The following is a 14,653-nucleotide window of genomic DNA, read 5'->3' as shown; positions in this document are numbered from 1 at the left end:
GAATTCCCAGGCAATGTTAAGCCTTATTAACCATGCATTTCCTGTTAGCCAGCTAGCAGGATTAGAGGGGGTTAGTAGAGCAGGGCCAGGGCAGTAATACAGTCAATTACACACTAATACAGCCCATTAGACTACAAAGTAAACCTCTGCTCAGTAAACTGCTGCTCTCTCTCTGACATCTGTCTCTGGGATCCATCTGAATCCAATGATACGATTTACTTGACACAGAATTGTACAGATTGTTTATACAGACTGTGGATGTCAAATAAGACTCTCAGTTTGATTGTCCAGCTTTTGACAATAACAATCCAATTTCTCTAAATCAACCCTCCCATTTAATATCTGAAATGAATTGACAATGAATTGTACCATTGTAGAAAATGGAACTTCTCTTAGCAGCACGCATAACATTTAAAAGGCTTGAGAGCTTTTGTTCCCTTGGGTCCTTTTAAGGATGAGTTACTGTTTCACCAAGATCAATTTGCTCTGAGCCAACAAATCTTTGATCGAGAATGGGTGATGCAACCAGCTCTGCCATGGATTTGTTGCAACACCCATCTTTCAGGTGAGAAATAACTGCTTGAATAACAGCTGATCTGAGTTTTAAAAGAAAATCATTAAGCAGGTATTTTCCCCTCTTTTTACATAATAGAAACAAAGTTAGACTTGCTCAGGAGAATGTCTGACTTTTTTCTCTAACAGATAGAAAGAAGGAGGGATTAGACTGAGAGGCATCCAGCAGCTCAGTTACTGACAGTGTTGGAGTAAGGAGGCCCTGTGAAAGCGAACAACACAATCTCCTCAGGAAAAGAAAGAAAGGAGAACACGGGGGGGGGGGGGGGGGGGGGGTATTCTGTTCTCAAAGCATATCTATATCAGAATGAAAACATTATGAAGTCTTGAAACCTTAATCTCCCAGTATCAACAAGCTCATTTTATGAATAGATTGAATCAACTTTACTTGAGAGAGGGGAGGGGGAGAAGTTCAGAGAGAAATCCTCTACTAACCTTGGAGCAGAGCCCTCAGAATGGCCACGTCAATGTCCTGGTGCTCCTCAGAGCTGATGTGAAACACGGTAATCTGCGTTTTTCCAATAAACAAGACAGCACTTAATGTCATGTTCCCACAGTTTGAAGAGTGCGTGTCATTCAATTCATTCATTCATGCAGTAGCTGATGAAAGTGATGTGTCAGAAGTTGTTTTTGTGGCAGGCAGAGCTTGACTTTTCCGTTCACTTTTCCTTCAGGACTTTAATCCTTACAAGTTTGTTACCGTTACACTTATCGTCAGTGAAATAGAAATAAATGAAATGAATGAAAAAAAAGATGGACGAGCAGGGATTCACCAGTTCTTTGCTCTTCATGCACTCCATCAGAGTCTGAAAGAGATGGATGGCATCGCTCTGGCTGAAGTTGAAGGTTTTCTTGATGGTTGCGATGATGTCAGTCTCCACTCCATCAGGAAGACCGCTAGAGAAAAAATTACAGCGTAACATGTTTGTAGTTACCCCTCTTTAAACTGCTTGATAGGTTGCATCCCAGCACGGGTCTCAACAGGTTCTCAGTCATCCATGTCATTGTATTTCTAAAGTTGTTTTCAGACATGAACTCCGAACAAGGTCTTGAAATTTGGGTCAGGACATTTTACAGGGTTTGGCATTCACATTTGAAGAAGGCAGCAGGAGATTGTCTGAGTCAGACGCGTTCACAAGAGGAGGAACATTTCCAGAAAAATTCCTAGCAGGCGAGTGGGCGCCCTACCATGCCATCACCTCTCGAGATTTTCCTGTCGAATTTTCACATGGGCTCTCGCTCAAAATGTCTGATATACAGCCCCTCCGGTGAAGTTCAGGAAAATGTCCTGACTTCAGAGTATGTCTGTAATCAGCTCAAGTGTTATATAAAAGGAACTGGACTTAAACCAGCAACAGACTGAACTCCTCGCTGATTAGTCTTAAGTTTGTCTGGGTAAGAACATTACAGCCCTTCAAATCTAAAAGTTCTGCCCACAACAATGAATGCTTTGTTTTGCTTCGTCTCTGTACACAGTTTGATCTCAGCAAAATTAAAGGGGCAGTAAGCGATTCTAAGCAATAAACGTTTTGTAAAAATCAGCAAATATTTCCTCGTTGTCCGCTAGCTGTCGATTCTGTGTACGCGTCGATGCCCTAAGAGACATGCTAGCGGATGGCGCAGCAACTCCGCAGCTTTGGACTAGTGGTTTGCTCGTCGGTCTCCCATTCACGGGGCCGTGGGTTCGCGGCCCGGCCAGAGCAGTAAAATCACAACAACAACAAAGAGAGAATACAAGCATTCCCAAAGATCGCTTACTGCCCCTTTAGTAACATCCGTGCAATATTTGGTTACATGCATTTAGCTTTGGCACACCAATCACAGGCTTCCTTTTCTTTCCCCCACACACCCGTCCTTTGTGCTTGTGAGTGTATTTGTCGTACCCTCCCTCCTCGGTCTGCTTGTGGACGTAGGCCAGTATGTCAGCGGCACGACCTGTACCCTCACACACCACCACGGGGACAGGGGGGCTCTCCTGAAGGTACTCCAGCACCGTCAGGATCACATTGGGACCCCCCTCAAAGATCAGGGCCACAACAGGAACACCCTGACCAATACCTACAAGACAGAAGACAAAGCACTGCTTCAAGTTTGGATGTAAGGGACATTACTCCCCTTCAGCTCATATTGCAGTCAATTAGTACAGGTCCACCCACATGGCAGTTTGTGACAGGGTGAGATGATAATGCCCAGCTCACTGTTATCACATAGTTCCCACCAGGCAAAGCCAAAAGAAGGTTGCAACAAGATACTTGTCCATCGATTTATGTGAACTGTATGACGCAACCCTAAAATCTATCAGATAAGACTCTACTGGTAAAAATACCTATAAAACATTCTTTTTATTTGGATTCCTTTTGAAATGTGAGCCTTTAAAAATGGGTTTATCGGCAACATAAGAGAGCAGATGATTGGAAGATGATTGGAAAACAATGTTTTTGTTTTAAAAAGGAGTCACCCTAGAATTTGTATGTATTGTATATTATTGATTTATAATAATATATAACAATTCATCCTCCTTTTCTGTAATACCATGTAGCCTTCATGTTCACCGAGTACTGGTCAACACTTCAGGGAACTTAAAAGTGACAATATTTGATTAAAGCATATCATTAAAAAGTAACCGAGGAAAGCATAACACTGAGTTTAAGTGTAGTGTTTCTCGTTTCTCTATATTAGTTTGGATATGATGGGCAGAAATTTCGGAGCTAAATGAACAACAAACTCAAGTTCCTTTTGAAAAAATGGCAATTCAAGAATATTCCTTAAGAGAAAAGTAAGCTATAATTGGATTATTATTATTATTATTATTTAAAATATGGTGTTCTAGGTTTCAGTACTTGATGGTCCATTCCATTATCAGTGAGATGGTGGAGGCATCTTGATGTTTTTGAATAACTGATCCTTAGGAGTTGAAGATCCCCCAACATGCCTTTCTCAGATTTTAAAAGATCCCCATTAAGTTGACTCTTTCTTCTGGATTTCCAGCAATATAAAAACAGTTGTTTTCAGAGGAAATGTTTTGCTGCTTCACTTACGTGCATGTATTCTTTGAAGGTTGATGTGCTTCTCCAGATCCCGCCGCAATTTGACCTCAGCGCCGTACTTGCCCACCGTCCCATCGTCCACCAGGACGAAATGGGAATGCAGATTGTTGAGAACATTTAGTTTGCTGAGAGGGTTCAGTAGTGTCTGATACGGAGCGATTATCTGTGGTGTGGAAACGAGAAAATGGTAACAGCAGGGATAAAGAAAACCAGATTTTTTTCAAGCAGGAATGAGAGTGAAACTGAGATTGAACCGGCGTCTTACGTCTCTGCCGATGAGATCGTTCCTGTTTTCAATGACTCCCCAGGGTGCGATCCCGATAGTGCAAATTTTCTTTGATGATCTGGAGCAGTGCTCTTTGAGAGCATCACCAACATGCTTTGCCACACCTTCGGGATGGATGCAAGAATCATTCAATCAACTTTTTAGGCAAAAAATTATAATATTTAACCTTTAATCCTATATCTGACAAAAATCTACGAGCAGTAAAACTGTGTTATCCCATTAACGCATGCACAAGAATATACAGTCAAAACACCAGATCTTCTGTGACCAGAACACGACCTACTAGACAAGTCCACAACAAGTGCATTAGTCTTGGAGAGGTTTGTGAACCACAAGCCTCAGCTAATGGATCTCATGGATTCAGCAGTAATTTGTGAGCCAGCAGACCATCTCAACTGGCCAGGGTGCCAGAGAGGTATTACAAGTAATCACCGCTCTGGGTAATTGACCCTGTGAGTAATGATTTAAACACTATGATCAGACCACACCATCTTAATGCCGTGCTGTGGCAGCAGACACACCTCAGCCACCACACGAAGCCAAATGACATGCTCACAGCCCCGGTATTACAACTTCTGCTACATCAGCGCATCACACTGTTGGTGGCAGTTTGTTTGTGCAGGTTAGTGTTTTTGTGTTTGTCTCTGTATGCTGCCCTGTGATAGGCTGGCGACCTGTCAAAGGTGAACCCTGCCTCTCGCCCAATGTCAGCTGGGATTGGCTGCAGCCCCCCCTTAAAGAATAAAGCGGTATAGATAATGGATGGATGGATAAATGGCTACGAGCTTTTTATTTATTCAGTTACTAAAATCATCTTAACATTCATTCTCTCCTTGTCCGCTGATGTGGATTTTAAGTTCAAACGAGGATGTAAAGTGTTATTGACGTACATGAATCGGCGGCATGCTGCACACTAATCTACTTTTATTAGTCAGCTACAAGCCCATGTCCTGAGGTGTTTTTCAATGCACAGTATGATTTTCCATTATTGTTGAGCTTGTTGTGGCAAACCAAGCTGAAACAACCTTTAAGTGAATTTGACCGTTGGTAAACAATGCATTTTGGTACTTCAACAAAAACATTTAATGACTTCACTAGTATTTCAGGAACTAGACATTAAGCAGGGGAACTTTGCACTTTATGCAAGAATTTAAATAATCTTTCTTCGACTATGTACCTGTGTTGACCCCTCCGGTGAGAATCCAGGCCCCCGTGGTGACTGCAGCTTTGATGAGGCCTTTGCCCACCACCTGCTTGAGGCGTGGGTGCAGCTCAAAGTTCTGAACTCCCCCATGGACAGAGATGAGGATCTTGGGCAGTTCCATGTGCCACTCCTTCAGCATCAGGCGCAGGATGCTTTCCGGCCGCGAGTCATGGGACAAACGCACATACTGCCAATGTTTGCACCGACACAAGGAAAACAGTGATTACGTTGAGACACACATGAAAAAACAACAACCCACGAAGGCTGCTAGAACTGATTCATAAAGTTAATCAAGAATATCTCGAAGATTTTAAATACTGTGAAAACCTAAACATTACTTGGTCAGCCAGGTGACCAAAAACAGTTCAACAGAATTGAATTCATTGAAAATAATTCGTCAAATGGAACAGAACAAATCCAAATGGAACAAAACACTATAAATACTGTTTGCTCTTTTTTTTTTTTTACATGAAAAACTTGCCCTCCAACATAGAAGAATTTCCCTTCCTACCTTGGCTCTATACGAGTGAGACCCTCCCTGGAAGTTGATGACACCATAGGTGTCAGTGGGGCTCGCCTCTGTGTGTTTTTCCACGGACCACTCCTCCAGCTCGGGCAAGGACAGGCTGGGGTTTTCACCCAGCTTCACGTCCGAGTACTTTGTGGCCAGGCTGGCTGTGAAGCCAACATGCTGCCGCACCAGCCGTCCGCAGCAGCACCTTGAGGGAGACCACAATCATTTTAATTAGCAGTACAACAATACATTTATTATTCTCGTTCATTAAACTTAAGGTGCACAACAAAGCAATAGTTTTTAAAAGCAGGGCTAACTCTCAGGAACCCACGTTGTGCCTCATCAATATTAGTTCCTAGTATTCTTCAGGAAAAATTTTGGCCCTTCAGTTCAACAAAAAACAAAATTGATACGACTCTTTTTACAAACTGAGAGGCCGATGACTTTGCAAGCCCCACTTGCATATTCAAAACCATTTCACAGGATTCTAATTTTAACAAAGAGTCAACAGGATACAAAAAACTGTCCATCCACTCTTGGAGTTTAGCGTAGGTTTTAAGATCTGGCTAGCTGCATTTCAAACAATCTGCTAGTGACTTGTCATTTCAGATGACAAAATTGATGTTCGCTGGCTTGAGGACGAGGCCGCTTTAGTCTTCAGATTACAATAAGACATTTATTATTATTGTTATTATTATCTCAAAAATGTAAAAATAAATTCTAGTAGTAAATCTTTCTCCATTATCACTGTAAACTGGAAAATGTACTTTGAGAGAACAGAAAGCTTTGACAGTGGTCATCTAATGGCCCCATAGTCAGTATTACAACATTAACACCTGAAACATCCAAAGCCTGCATTTCAAAATATAACTACATAAACATAAAATTTTATCCCAACAATCATCGTCAATTATCAACAATGATGACAGTATTTGACAGACCGAAGACTGGAGATGAGCTTTAGTTTCAAATGTGCAATCAAAGTATCATTAAAACAATTAAGGGCCAGCTGAAGTGTTTTTTTGTCCTCACAACTGCTTCCAATCACCTCAGGGGAGAATGTGGATCCTGACACACAAGACTCAAAGTGAATTGTTTCCTGAGAAGGGTTGATGTTCGGTGGAATTACACTGAAAATGGGATTTACCTGCAGACATGTTACTGGTAAGCATGATTTCTCTTTGCTCCAAGGCTAATCCTATCAGGTAACAAAGAGCGAGTCAAACAAAGACCTGACGAATACTTACCGGACTAGCTGCTGGCAAATCTGGCATCCTGGAAGGCATCTAGAAAGAATTTCACAACATTTTCAATCACTGAATTGAACATAAAACAAAGCAAATTTGCAAATAAACAAAGACCGTTTTAATGGTCTGATCTCCCTTGGTGAGAAGGAAGTTCTTGGTGGGAAAAGCTGCGAGAGGGCAGTGAGGAAGGTTATCTGTCAGCTGGGGCAGACGGCCCGGTTAGACTGGCCTTTGACCAAGAGAGTTATGAAAACCTACCAAGTGAACTCTCACTTTGATCGCAGTCCAATGCAGGCCTACATGGGCCCATGTTCACCAACAACTCATCAATCAATCAATCAATCAATCAATCATCTACGAGCAGCAGTACATAGTGTAGTTAGTGGAGAAAAGCCGGTGGTAAATAATTAATGTCACAGAAAACAAAAGAGTCACCCCGTTGCTCGGTGAGTTTAACAGAAGACAGGAATGAACTTCTTAAAAGTGTAACTAGGAACAGAAATGGCTTACATACAGAGAAGGTTGCTAAACGGCCAAATAAATGGCATGGTGGGGGAAACTGCTTCTTGTCAAATAATCCAGAATTTTACCAAAGGTTTTCTGTCCAGTTCTTTATAACCGGTTAATAGATTATATCAGCTGCTGTACATATAATTTAGCTGCTTCTTACAGCAGACATGGAACACTGTGGACAGGCCTGCATGCGAAGCCAAGAAGCTGTCTGTGCAATTATAACACTGCATTGTTAGATTCCTCCAAGTCTGCAGAAAAATCCTGCTTTATTTTAACAAGGACGTCCACATCCATTCTTCACACGGACGGCGAAAATGATCTTTTTTACATTAAAAATAACAGTACACAGGGAAATAAATTGTGACTAAAAGGGGGAAAATCGAATATCACTGCATCAAATATATATATATTTTTTTTTTTATGGGGGGTCAAGAAAATCTAGAGGATGAAATCGAAAGCTTTCTAAAAGAAAAGAAGCCTAATAATAAATTAAAAAGGAAGTTCCATTTCTAGCACAGGACAATAATACGATACACAGATTCCCACTCATTTAACACTGTAATTATATTGACAGACATAAACATTAAAATTGTGCAGAAACAGACTCATTGACTCTTTGCAGAGTGGTGGTTAGGGTTTGGGCCTACTTTAACACTCACCATACAATTACTTTGTTTCCATGGCTATCACCACAAAGCTGTCTACAGTTCCCTCGAGCACATACCTGTGGGGGTCCTTTGACACTGGAAGTATGTACACACATTCCCTCTTGGTGAAAGTGCTTTCTATCCAGGGTTTCTGGGACTGTGAACAAAGAAGAAAAACAGTTGTGAGCGCTGGACGGCAGCTGATATATTCGTGTGTTTATGGCTAATCTATGTTTGCATTTGGTGAATTAAGGCTGCAAAGCAAATTCTCCCCGGAGCATGTTGAAAACAATTCTCCTCTGTACAGTAATTGAGTGTTTGCACTGACAGGGCTGACATTACGGCCATTTTAGCTCCAAACGGACAAGTAAAGCAAGTGGGGAAAAAAGAAACATGGGGATAAACATAAATAAGCAAGCGCATGTTTTACTCCAGTTCAGAACAATTTTCTCTAAATAATGAACTCCGCCCATCATAGAAGGGCAAAGGGGGACTTATTACCCCTTAATCTAGGATTTAGTGTGTGAAAACAAAGGCTTAACAAATACATAAATAGGGTGGTGGAGGCACATTGGCCAACCATGATAAAATAATTCCATTCTTAATAAAAACAAGGATTTATGTCACAGGAATGTCACTCCTCATTGTTCGCCCAATACAGCTCAGAGGGACCGGAGAGTGATTAGCGACATTTAATCCCTTCCAGCACAAAGAGGGAAACCTGCGAACACCGTCACCTGCTTCGCACCAAAGACTTTCAACTATGCCTGAAACTTAAAACAGCAGTATTGTTGTTGTTATGTAATGTTGTTATAATGTGTTATAGCTGGGAAGCAGATATCTTGTTTTTCTGTTGGAGCAAGCTGAAAATGATCCACATGTCAATGTTTGCAGTTAAATACAAATTAAAAACTAAAACTATTTCACAGTCGCTCAAAGTCCCTTCAGTTCATCAACAATACCATTACAGCCAATACTCAATAGAGTTAGATCTAGTATTCCCATAGTCCCATCCATACTTCTGTAGGTTCCGTGCCATCATCAACGAATCGTGTTTTTTTAACGGCAACATTTCAACAAACAGGTCACCCCACGGCTTGACCAAGCTGTAAGACCGAGCCGCTTAGTGCGTGTACCTGGACGTCCTCCTCTTCATCTCTGTGTTTAAGGGCTTTGTACAGGAACATACCAAGGCTCCTTCATGCATCTCCTGGACAAACCACAGTCACCGCAGCCTCCCCTTCAGTGTCGGATCATTAGCAACAAATCCCTATACTACTACACACACATCTCTGCGTCTCTGAAGATGTGCACACAGGTTTCAAAGTCTCCAGCGATGCGGTTACCACACAGATCCGGCCCCGAGTTAAAAGCTGAGCGATCAGTGAGACGTTGCAGCAAACTCCAAAAACTCCAAACTCCATCCACTGTTAATCTGTAAGAAGCCGCTCGGGGGGCAGATGAATGTGTCTGAGACAAACTAGATATTACGCTTGGGCTGGGGAGAAAGAGACGAGGGAGGCGGAGGTGTGGGAGAGGATTAGTGGATGGGCAGAGGCTTCAATGATATATACCTAGTTGTCTACTGAAGACACACCACCAACTGTGATTCATGCAGTACACACAAAACCTCCCCCAACTATTTTTTGGCCTCGCATTTGCGCTTCTGGAGAGCCACCTCTACTTTGAGACTAATTTCCAAGAGAAAAAAAGATCAACATGAGGGCAAAACTACATTTTAATTGACTGGACACAGTAAAGATATTTTCACATATGATTTTGATGATCACAAAAAGGTCTTCCATTTGTGAAATATCTCACAACGCGACGACCGTTTCCTATTCACACTGCTGGAGAAGATCGGTGACTTGCAAAAATGATGACATTGAAAATGTCTCAAATCTCAGGAAGCATTTAAATGTTTTTAGACTGGCTCCCATCCTAGTGATTTGATATCTTTATCGGAAAAAAATGCATCTCTTTTCAACCTGGTGGTTTGCTGTAATGGCTCTGATCAATGTCCGATGTCCTTAAGCATGTTGTGTTTGTGTGTTTTTGCCCGCTACTGTAAATTACATTTCCAATTGAGGGACAATAAATCTCTGAACCTACGATGCCTACAACTGGCGTCAGGTTGTCTCTTTCAATTTATCTAGAATTTTTATTTTGGGTGTGTGTAAATTTTGTCTTACAAGCAGCAAACATTTCAATATGATTAAATGTGCTGTGACTAAATAGGATGGCCGAATATCTATTGTGTGAGAAGTGTCTTGTAGGTTTAAATTATCATCTTGATGGTGGGAATTATCATCCATTTTAATAAGGATTTATGGCGGCTGGACCTTGCCCTGAATCCCTAGTTAATCACACAGTGTATTACATGTCTTGTACAGTAGGATTGTGTATCAAATCAAAATGATACCTCCCATTTTTCATGAAATTTTCCCTACAGCCCACCACCATCAACTTCTGTGAAGTTATCGCCGAGTGCCCGTCTTGTCTTGAGGATGTACAGCAGGTCAGTGACTCTTTTAACTGCTCTCTTGTTAATCGAGTTAGTGGACTAATCAGTGGCTGAAACCTTAGCTAATTCACTGTAGAGTGAATTAGTCGCCACTCGTCTGCTGGGGCAGAGGCAGGTGTGGGACGCACCTGTGACGTAAGGGAAGTCTGTCTCAGCGATGCGCTGTGGAGTTGGAGAACGCATCAAATAGAAACGCTGGTGTCGGCCTGGTCCAACCAAGTGTTAATGAGTCAGATAAAGCAGGACTGTCCTCTGCTAACCTGTAACCATGGTACCTGAGAATGTCAGGCAACAAAAGACTTGAGCTCTTGAGCGCTCCTGCCAAAAACACACACACACACACACACACACACACACACACACACACACACACACACACTTCCTCGTTCCCTCCCTCTTCCTCCCTGGCTTCTTCTCTGAGCTCCAGCTACTCTGTTGCTAAAGGAAATGTAACCCAAGCACCTCAAAAACCATTCAGTTCAACAATGTTTGTTTCTGCGTAACCGTGTGTTTGTGTGTGTATGTATGGTTGCGTTCATCTGCATCAACATGCTTTTCTGAAAGTACATGTGTTTCTGTGGTGTGATGCAAACGCGATCACGAGCTCCCAGTGTAACAAAAACACACATTGAACTCAGAAACCTTGCCAACTGAGCGCTTCCTTTCCTTTTCCTTCCTTCTTTTTCCCCAACAATATAACAGGGCCGACTGGTCAAGCCATCGTTCCTTTGGCCCTGTCTGACGTAATATGGGGTGAGATAACATCTGGCTTGGTAAGTCTATTACCCATTAGAAAAAGTAGAGGCAATGGGGTCAGCACCAAACAGAAGACAGGTTCTCAGAGAACAAGCAGAAAGCAGAAACTAAATGATAATTTGCTGGCCCTTTTTTCATTTACTTCAGTGTGAATTTGCATCTCTGGCAATGACGCATCTTCAATGAGTTTCTGTGGCAGGCAAAAGCACTCTAAAGGGAGGCGAACAGACATGGTTTACCACCAGTACACCGGGTCAAGATAACCTCAAATATCATCCAGAATCACAAAATAATGTTAAACGTGAATATTTTGGAATATTTCATGCATACAGGTCCAAATCAGAACTCAAGTACTGGTCATGTAGACCTAAGTGTTGTTGTATATCCAAGTCTCAGGTTTACAGCTCTGGACAAAACAACATTTAAAAAGATTACAATTATTTTGTACACTAAATAAATAAATAAATTTGTCTTGGTGATGGGGTTAAAACAGGGTCAAAATAAGCATCATAAAAAGATCAATTCAACACAGACAGGCCTCATCACTTTGCTATCTTTACCCCATCTTAGGCTATAACCGAGTGTTACATGGAAGGAAAGAGTTCGATATAGGCTTCAGATAAGCTTGCTGGAGGGCAGCAAACAATACGTAAAACTAGTTCATATGGTCATGAGACCAACGTGTGATGACTTCTCCAGCTCTCACACTTGTGCCCCTGGAGCATCACTCTGAAAGACTGCACGGCGGGGGCCGAGACCACGTTAGCATGCCACCCCGAGTCCTAGCTCCAAGCAGTTGTGTAACCTAGTGATGTAAAGCATGTGATCACTTTCTTCTCAACATCTGGCACTCGTGGTTGTGGGAGCCTATGAAAACCCAGGTTCGAGCTGTCTAGGGTTAGGAGATAGCAGCAGGGACAGTTCCAAGGTATTGCTTTCTACACTTCCCTGCTTCAAGGGGCAAAGGCATAGTGCAGTCACTCTGCAGGCTGAAACACGCAAGCAGTTACACACACACACACACACACACACACACACACACACACACACACACACACACACACACACACACACACACACACACACACACACACACACACACACACACACACACACACACACACACACACACACACACACACACACACACACACACACACACACACACACACACAGTACTACAGTGTATTTTAGATCAACAACAGAGTGATGCAAACCATTTCCTCACAGGTCAGAGAGCACTAAAGCCCGTGGCTATGACCAGTTCAACCCTCCACCGTTACATAAGAGACTGCGACTTGCAACGATAAGACCATGTTACCTATAGTGACACAGATCAAATCATGCCGACAGCTCTGATGGACCAGATTCCGTGGAAAATCAAGCAGAGCGGTCTGGCAGTGACGGTGCATCCCTTTCTCGAGGGGTAAGCTGGGGCATGTGACCAGCTCAGGGCCCGGCACTGTGGGAAAGAAGACAGCTCTGCACTTGGACCAAAGACTGGCTCCGACCACTCCGGATTCCCGGTGAATGAAAGCGAAAGCGGCGGAGGAGCGGTAGATGTATCAATACATCAATACCACGATGGGAGATTAGATATCACGCGGATTTCGGGTAACGATATTTCCTCATCTTACTGGCCACAGCACAGATATGACTTATTGTCTGTCTTTTGGGTGGTTTGACAGCATACGAAAATGTGTTTACCAATAAAAAGTGTGCCCCACTTTTAATGCTGCTGTCTTTAATAACTCCAGTAAGACCAGGGCATTGTGAGCACCTTCGCAAATACATGAACTGTGATCTATGGCAATTCTATAACATCAGTGTGATGTGCCATCTGGTTGTTACAACACATTTGTCAACATTGATACCTTCATTATACATATACCACCGATTCTTAATGACAGCAATATCAATAATTTCCAGGTACTGGGTATCATAGTCGTTGTTGTCATTATGAGCAGCTCCCACGGTGTGTGGACCAACAACAACACTGTGCGTTCACATGAAACTCGGAGCTTTGGGCTTCATGTCATCTTCTCTATTCAATCCCCCCATGATCTCCTCGGTTTGCTAATCGGAGGGAGAGGAAAAGAACGAGACAGGACATTCTCCGAGGGGAAGTGAAACGACGAGGACGTGCTTGTCACGAACAGGGAGGATGAGAACTTATAAAACACTAACGTCGAGACGAGTCTGCTGCAGCGGGCCTGAAAGGAGTCCCGAGTGGGCAGCACGGGTGTCTGACAGAAGTGCAGACTATAAACGCACCATTTTAACACGAGTTAACTTTCGCGCACACACACACACTTGGCTGCCACTCAAGGTGCCATTGACTTGTGACTGGCAATGACAGCGTGTCTCGTCGGGCACCTGAGACAGCGAGGCACAGCAATGTGTCTTCCCCGAGTCCCAGCTGCCCTCAGGTGGACTCTTGTGTCTGCCCAGTGTCCGAGGAGACGGTCCAGCGAGGAGAAGCTCCGTCTCTCGCGGCGAACGAAAGCGCTAACAAGCGGCCAGCCGCCGCAGACGGTCCGCCCCGGTTCGCTACCGCCTAGCATATAGCGCTAGCGAGCGAGCTAGCTAGCTTGCGAGCTAGCTAGTTAGCCTGCTAACGATACGCCCGTGTGGGGGCTTCGGGGGATCCGTGCTCGACGGTGTGTCACCGCGCACGACCCGCTCGTCGTGTCCCCGGGGTCGCGGCGTTCGAGGCTGAGCAGGCAGACGAGTCGGCCGACACGGCAAGCACCTCGGCTGGATGTCTGACAGCATGCACTCGGCGGGGGGGAACCTGCCTGCCACTCACGAGAACATCAACCCCAGTCACGAAGACCCACGGCGCCGGCTCGAGCGGACTGTAACCCCCACCCCCACCCCCGGGAGAAGGACCGCGGACTGCCGGGGAGAGGAGCACCTACCATTCTCTTCACCGTTGAGACTCAGGAAGAGCTGCGGCGTGGCTTTTATCCATGTATCGCCGGTGCTCTCGGTTGGCCCTGGAAGGAAAGCCCGGTGAACGCTGGAGAGATCCGCTTCGGCTGCAGCTCCAACGGAAGGTTGCTTTTTCATAATTGTGCGACTCCAGACTGACGCTGCATGACGAGCCGGCTGAGTCAGCCAGCAGCACCCCGTCACATGGCCGGGGCGGAGCCAGCGGCCACGTGTGCGCTTTGTTTGACCCCCCCCCCCAATAAGTACAAACAGCCAGCAACAAAAAAAAATTCTAATGATCCTAATAAGACATCTGTTGAGGTTAAACAATAACTATTGTCTTTATAATTGGTTAATGAATAATCTCACCAATGCTTTATAGGTAAGCCATTTAAGAACATTTGCGAG

The 14,653-nt window shown here is 43.8% G+C and overlaps 1 protein-coding gene across 5 annotated transcripts in view; it reads right to left on the bottom strand.

Annotated features, from left to right (window-relative positions):
* Positions 1-14,441, bottom strand: part of trpm7 (transient receptor potential cation channel, subfamily M, member 7) — a 34,213-nt gene extending 19,772 nt beyond the window's left edge. For 2 of the 5 annotated variants that reach the window (XM_035627882.2, XM_047331500.1), the window contains exons 1-10: positions 9,168-9,553; positions 8,109-8,188; positions 6,872-6,910; positions 5,622-5,829; positions 5,084-5,297; positions 3,886-4,010; positions 3,612-3,783; positions 2,457-2,631; positions 1,347-1,470; positions 1,009-1,081 (exon numbers count right to left, since the gene is read on the bottom strand). In XM_035627882.2, the coding sequence (XP_035483775.2) occupies positions 1,009-1,081; positions 1,347-1,470; positions 2,457-2,631; positions 3,612-3,783; positions 3,886-4,010; positions 5,084-5,297; positions 5,622-5,829; positions 6,872-6,910; positions 8,109-8,188; positions 9,168-9,218 (1,261 nt within the window). In that variant the 5' untranslated portion in view covers positions 9,219-9,553. Of the gene's footprint in view, positions 1-1,008; positions 1,082-1,346; positions 1,471-2,456; positions 2,632-3,611; positions 3,784-3,885; positions 4,011-5,083; positions 5,298-5,621; positions 5,830-6,871; positions 6,911-8,108; positions 8,189-9,167; positions 9,567-14,232 lie in introns of those variants that run through there. The other 3 variants (XM_047331501.1, XM_047331502.1, XM_047331499.1) reach the window with 3 other exon arrangements.
* Positions 14,442-14,653: the final 212 nt, after the last annotated feature.

Source organism: Scophthalmus maximus, chromosome 4, assembly GCF_022379125.1.
Source record: "Scophthalmus maximus strain ysfricsl-2021 chromosome 4, ASM2237912v1, whole genome shotgun sequence".
Classification (NCBI taxonomy): domain Eukaryota; kingdom Metazoa; phylum Chordata; class Actinopteri; order Pleuronectiformes; family Scophthalmidae; genus Scophthalmus; species Scophthalmus maximus.
This window is presented reverse-complemented; position numbering and strand designations above follow the sequence as displayed.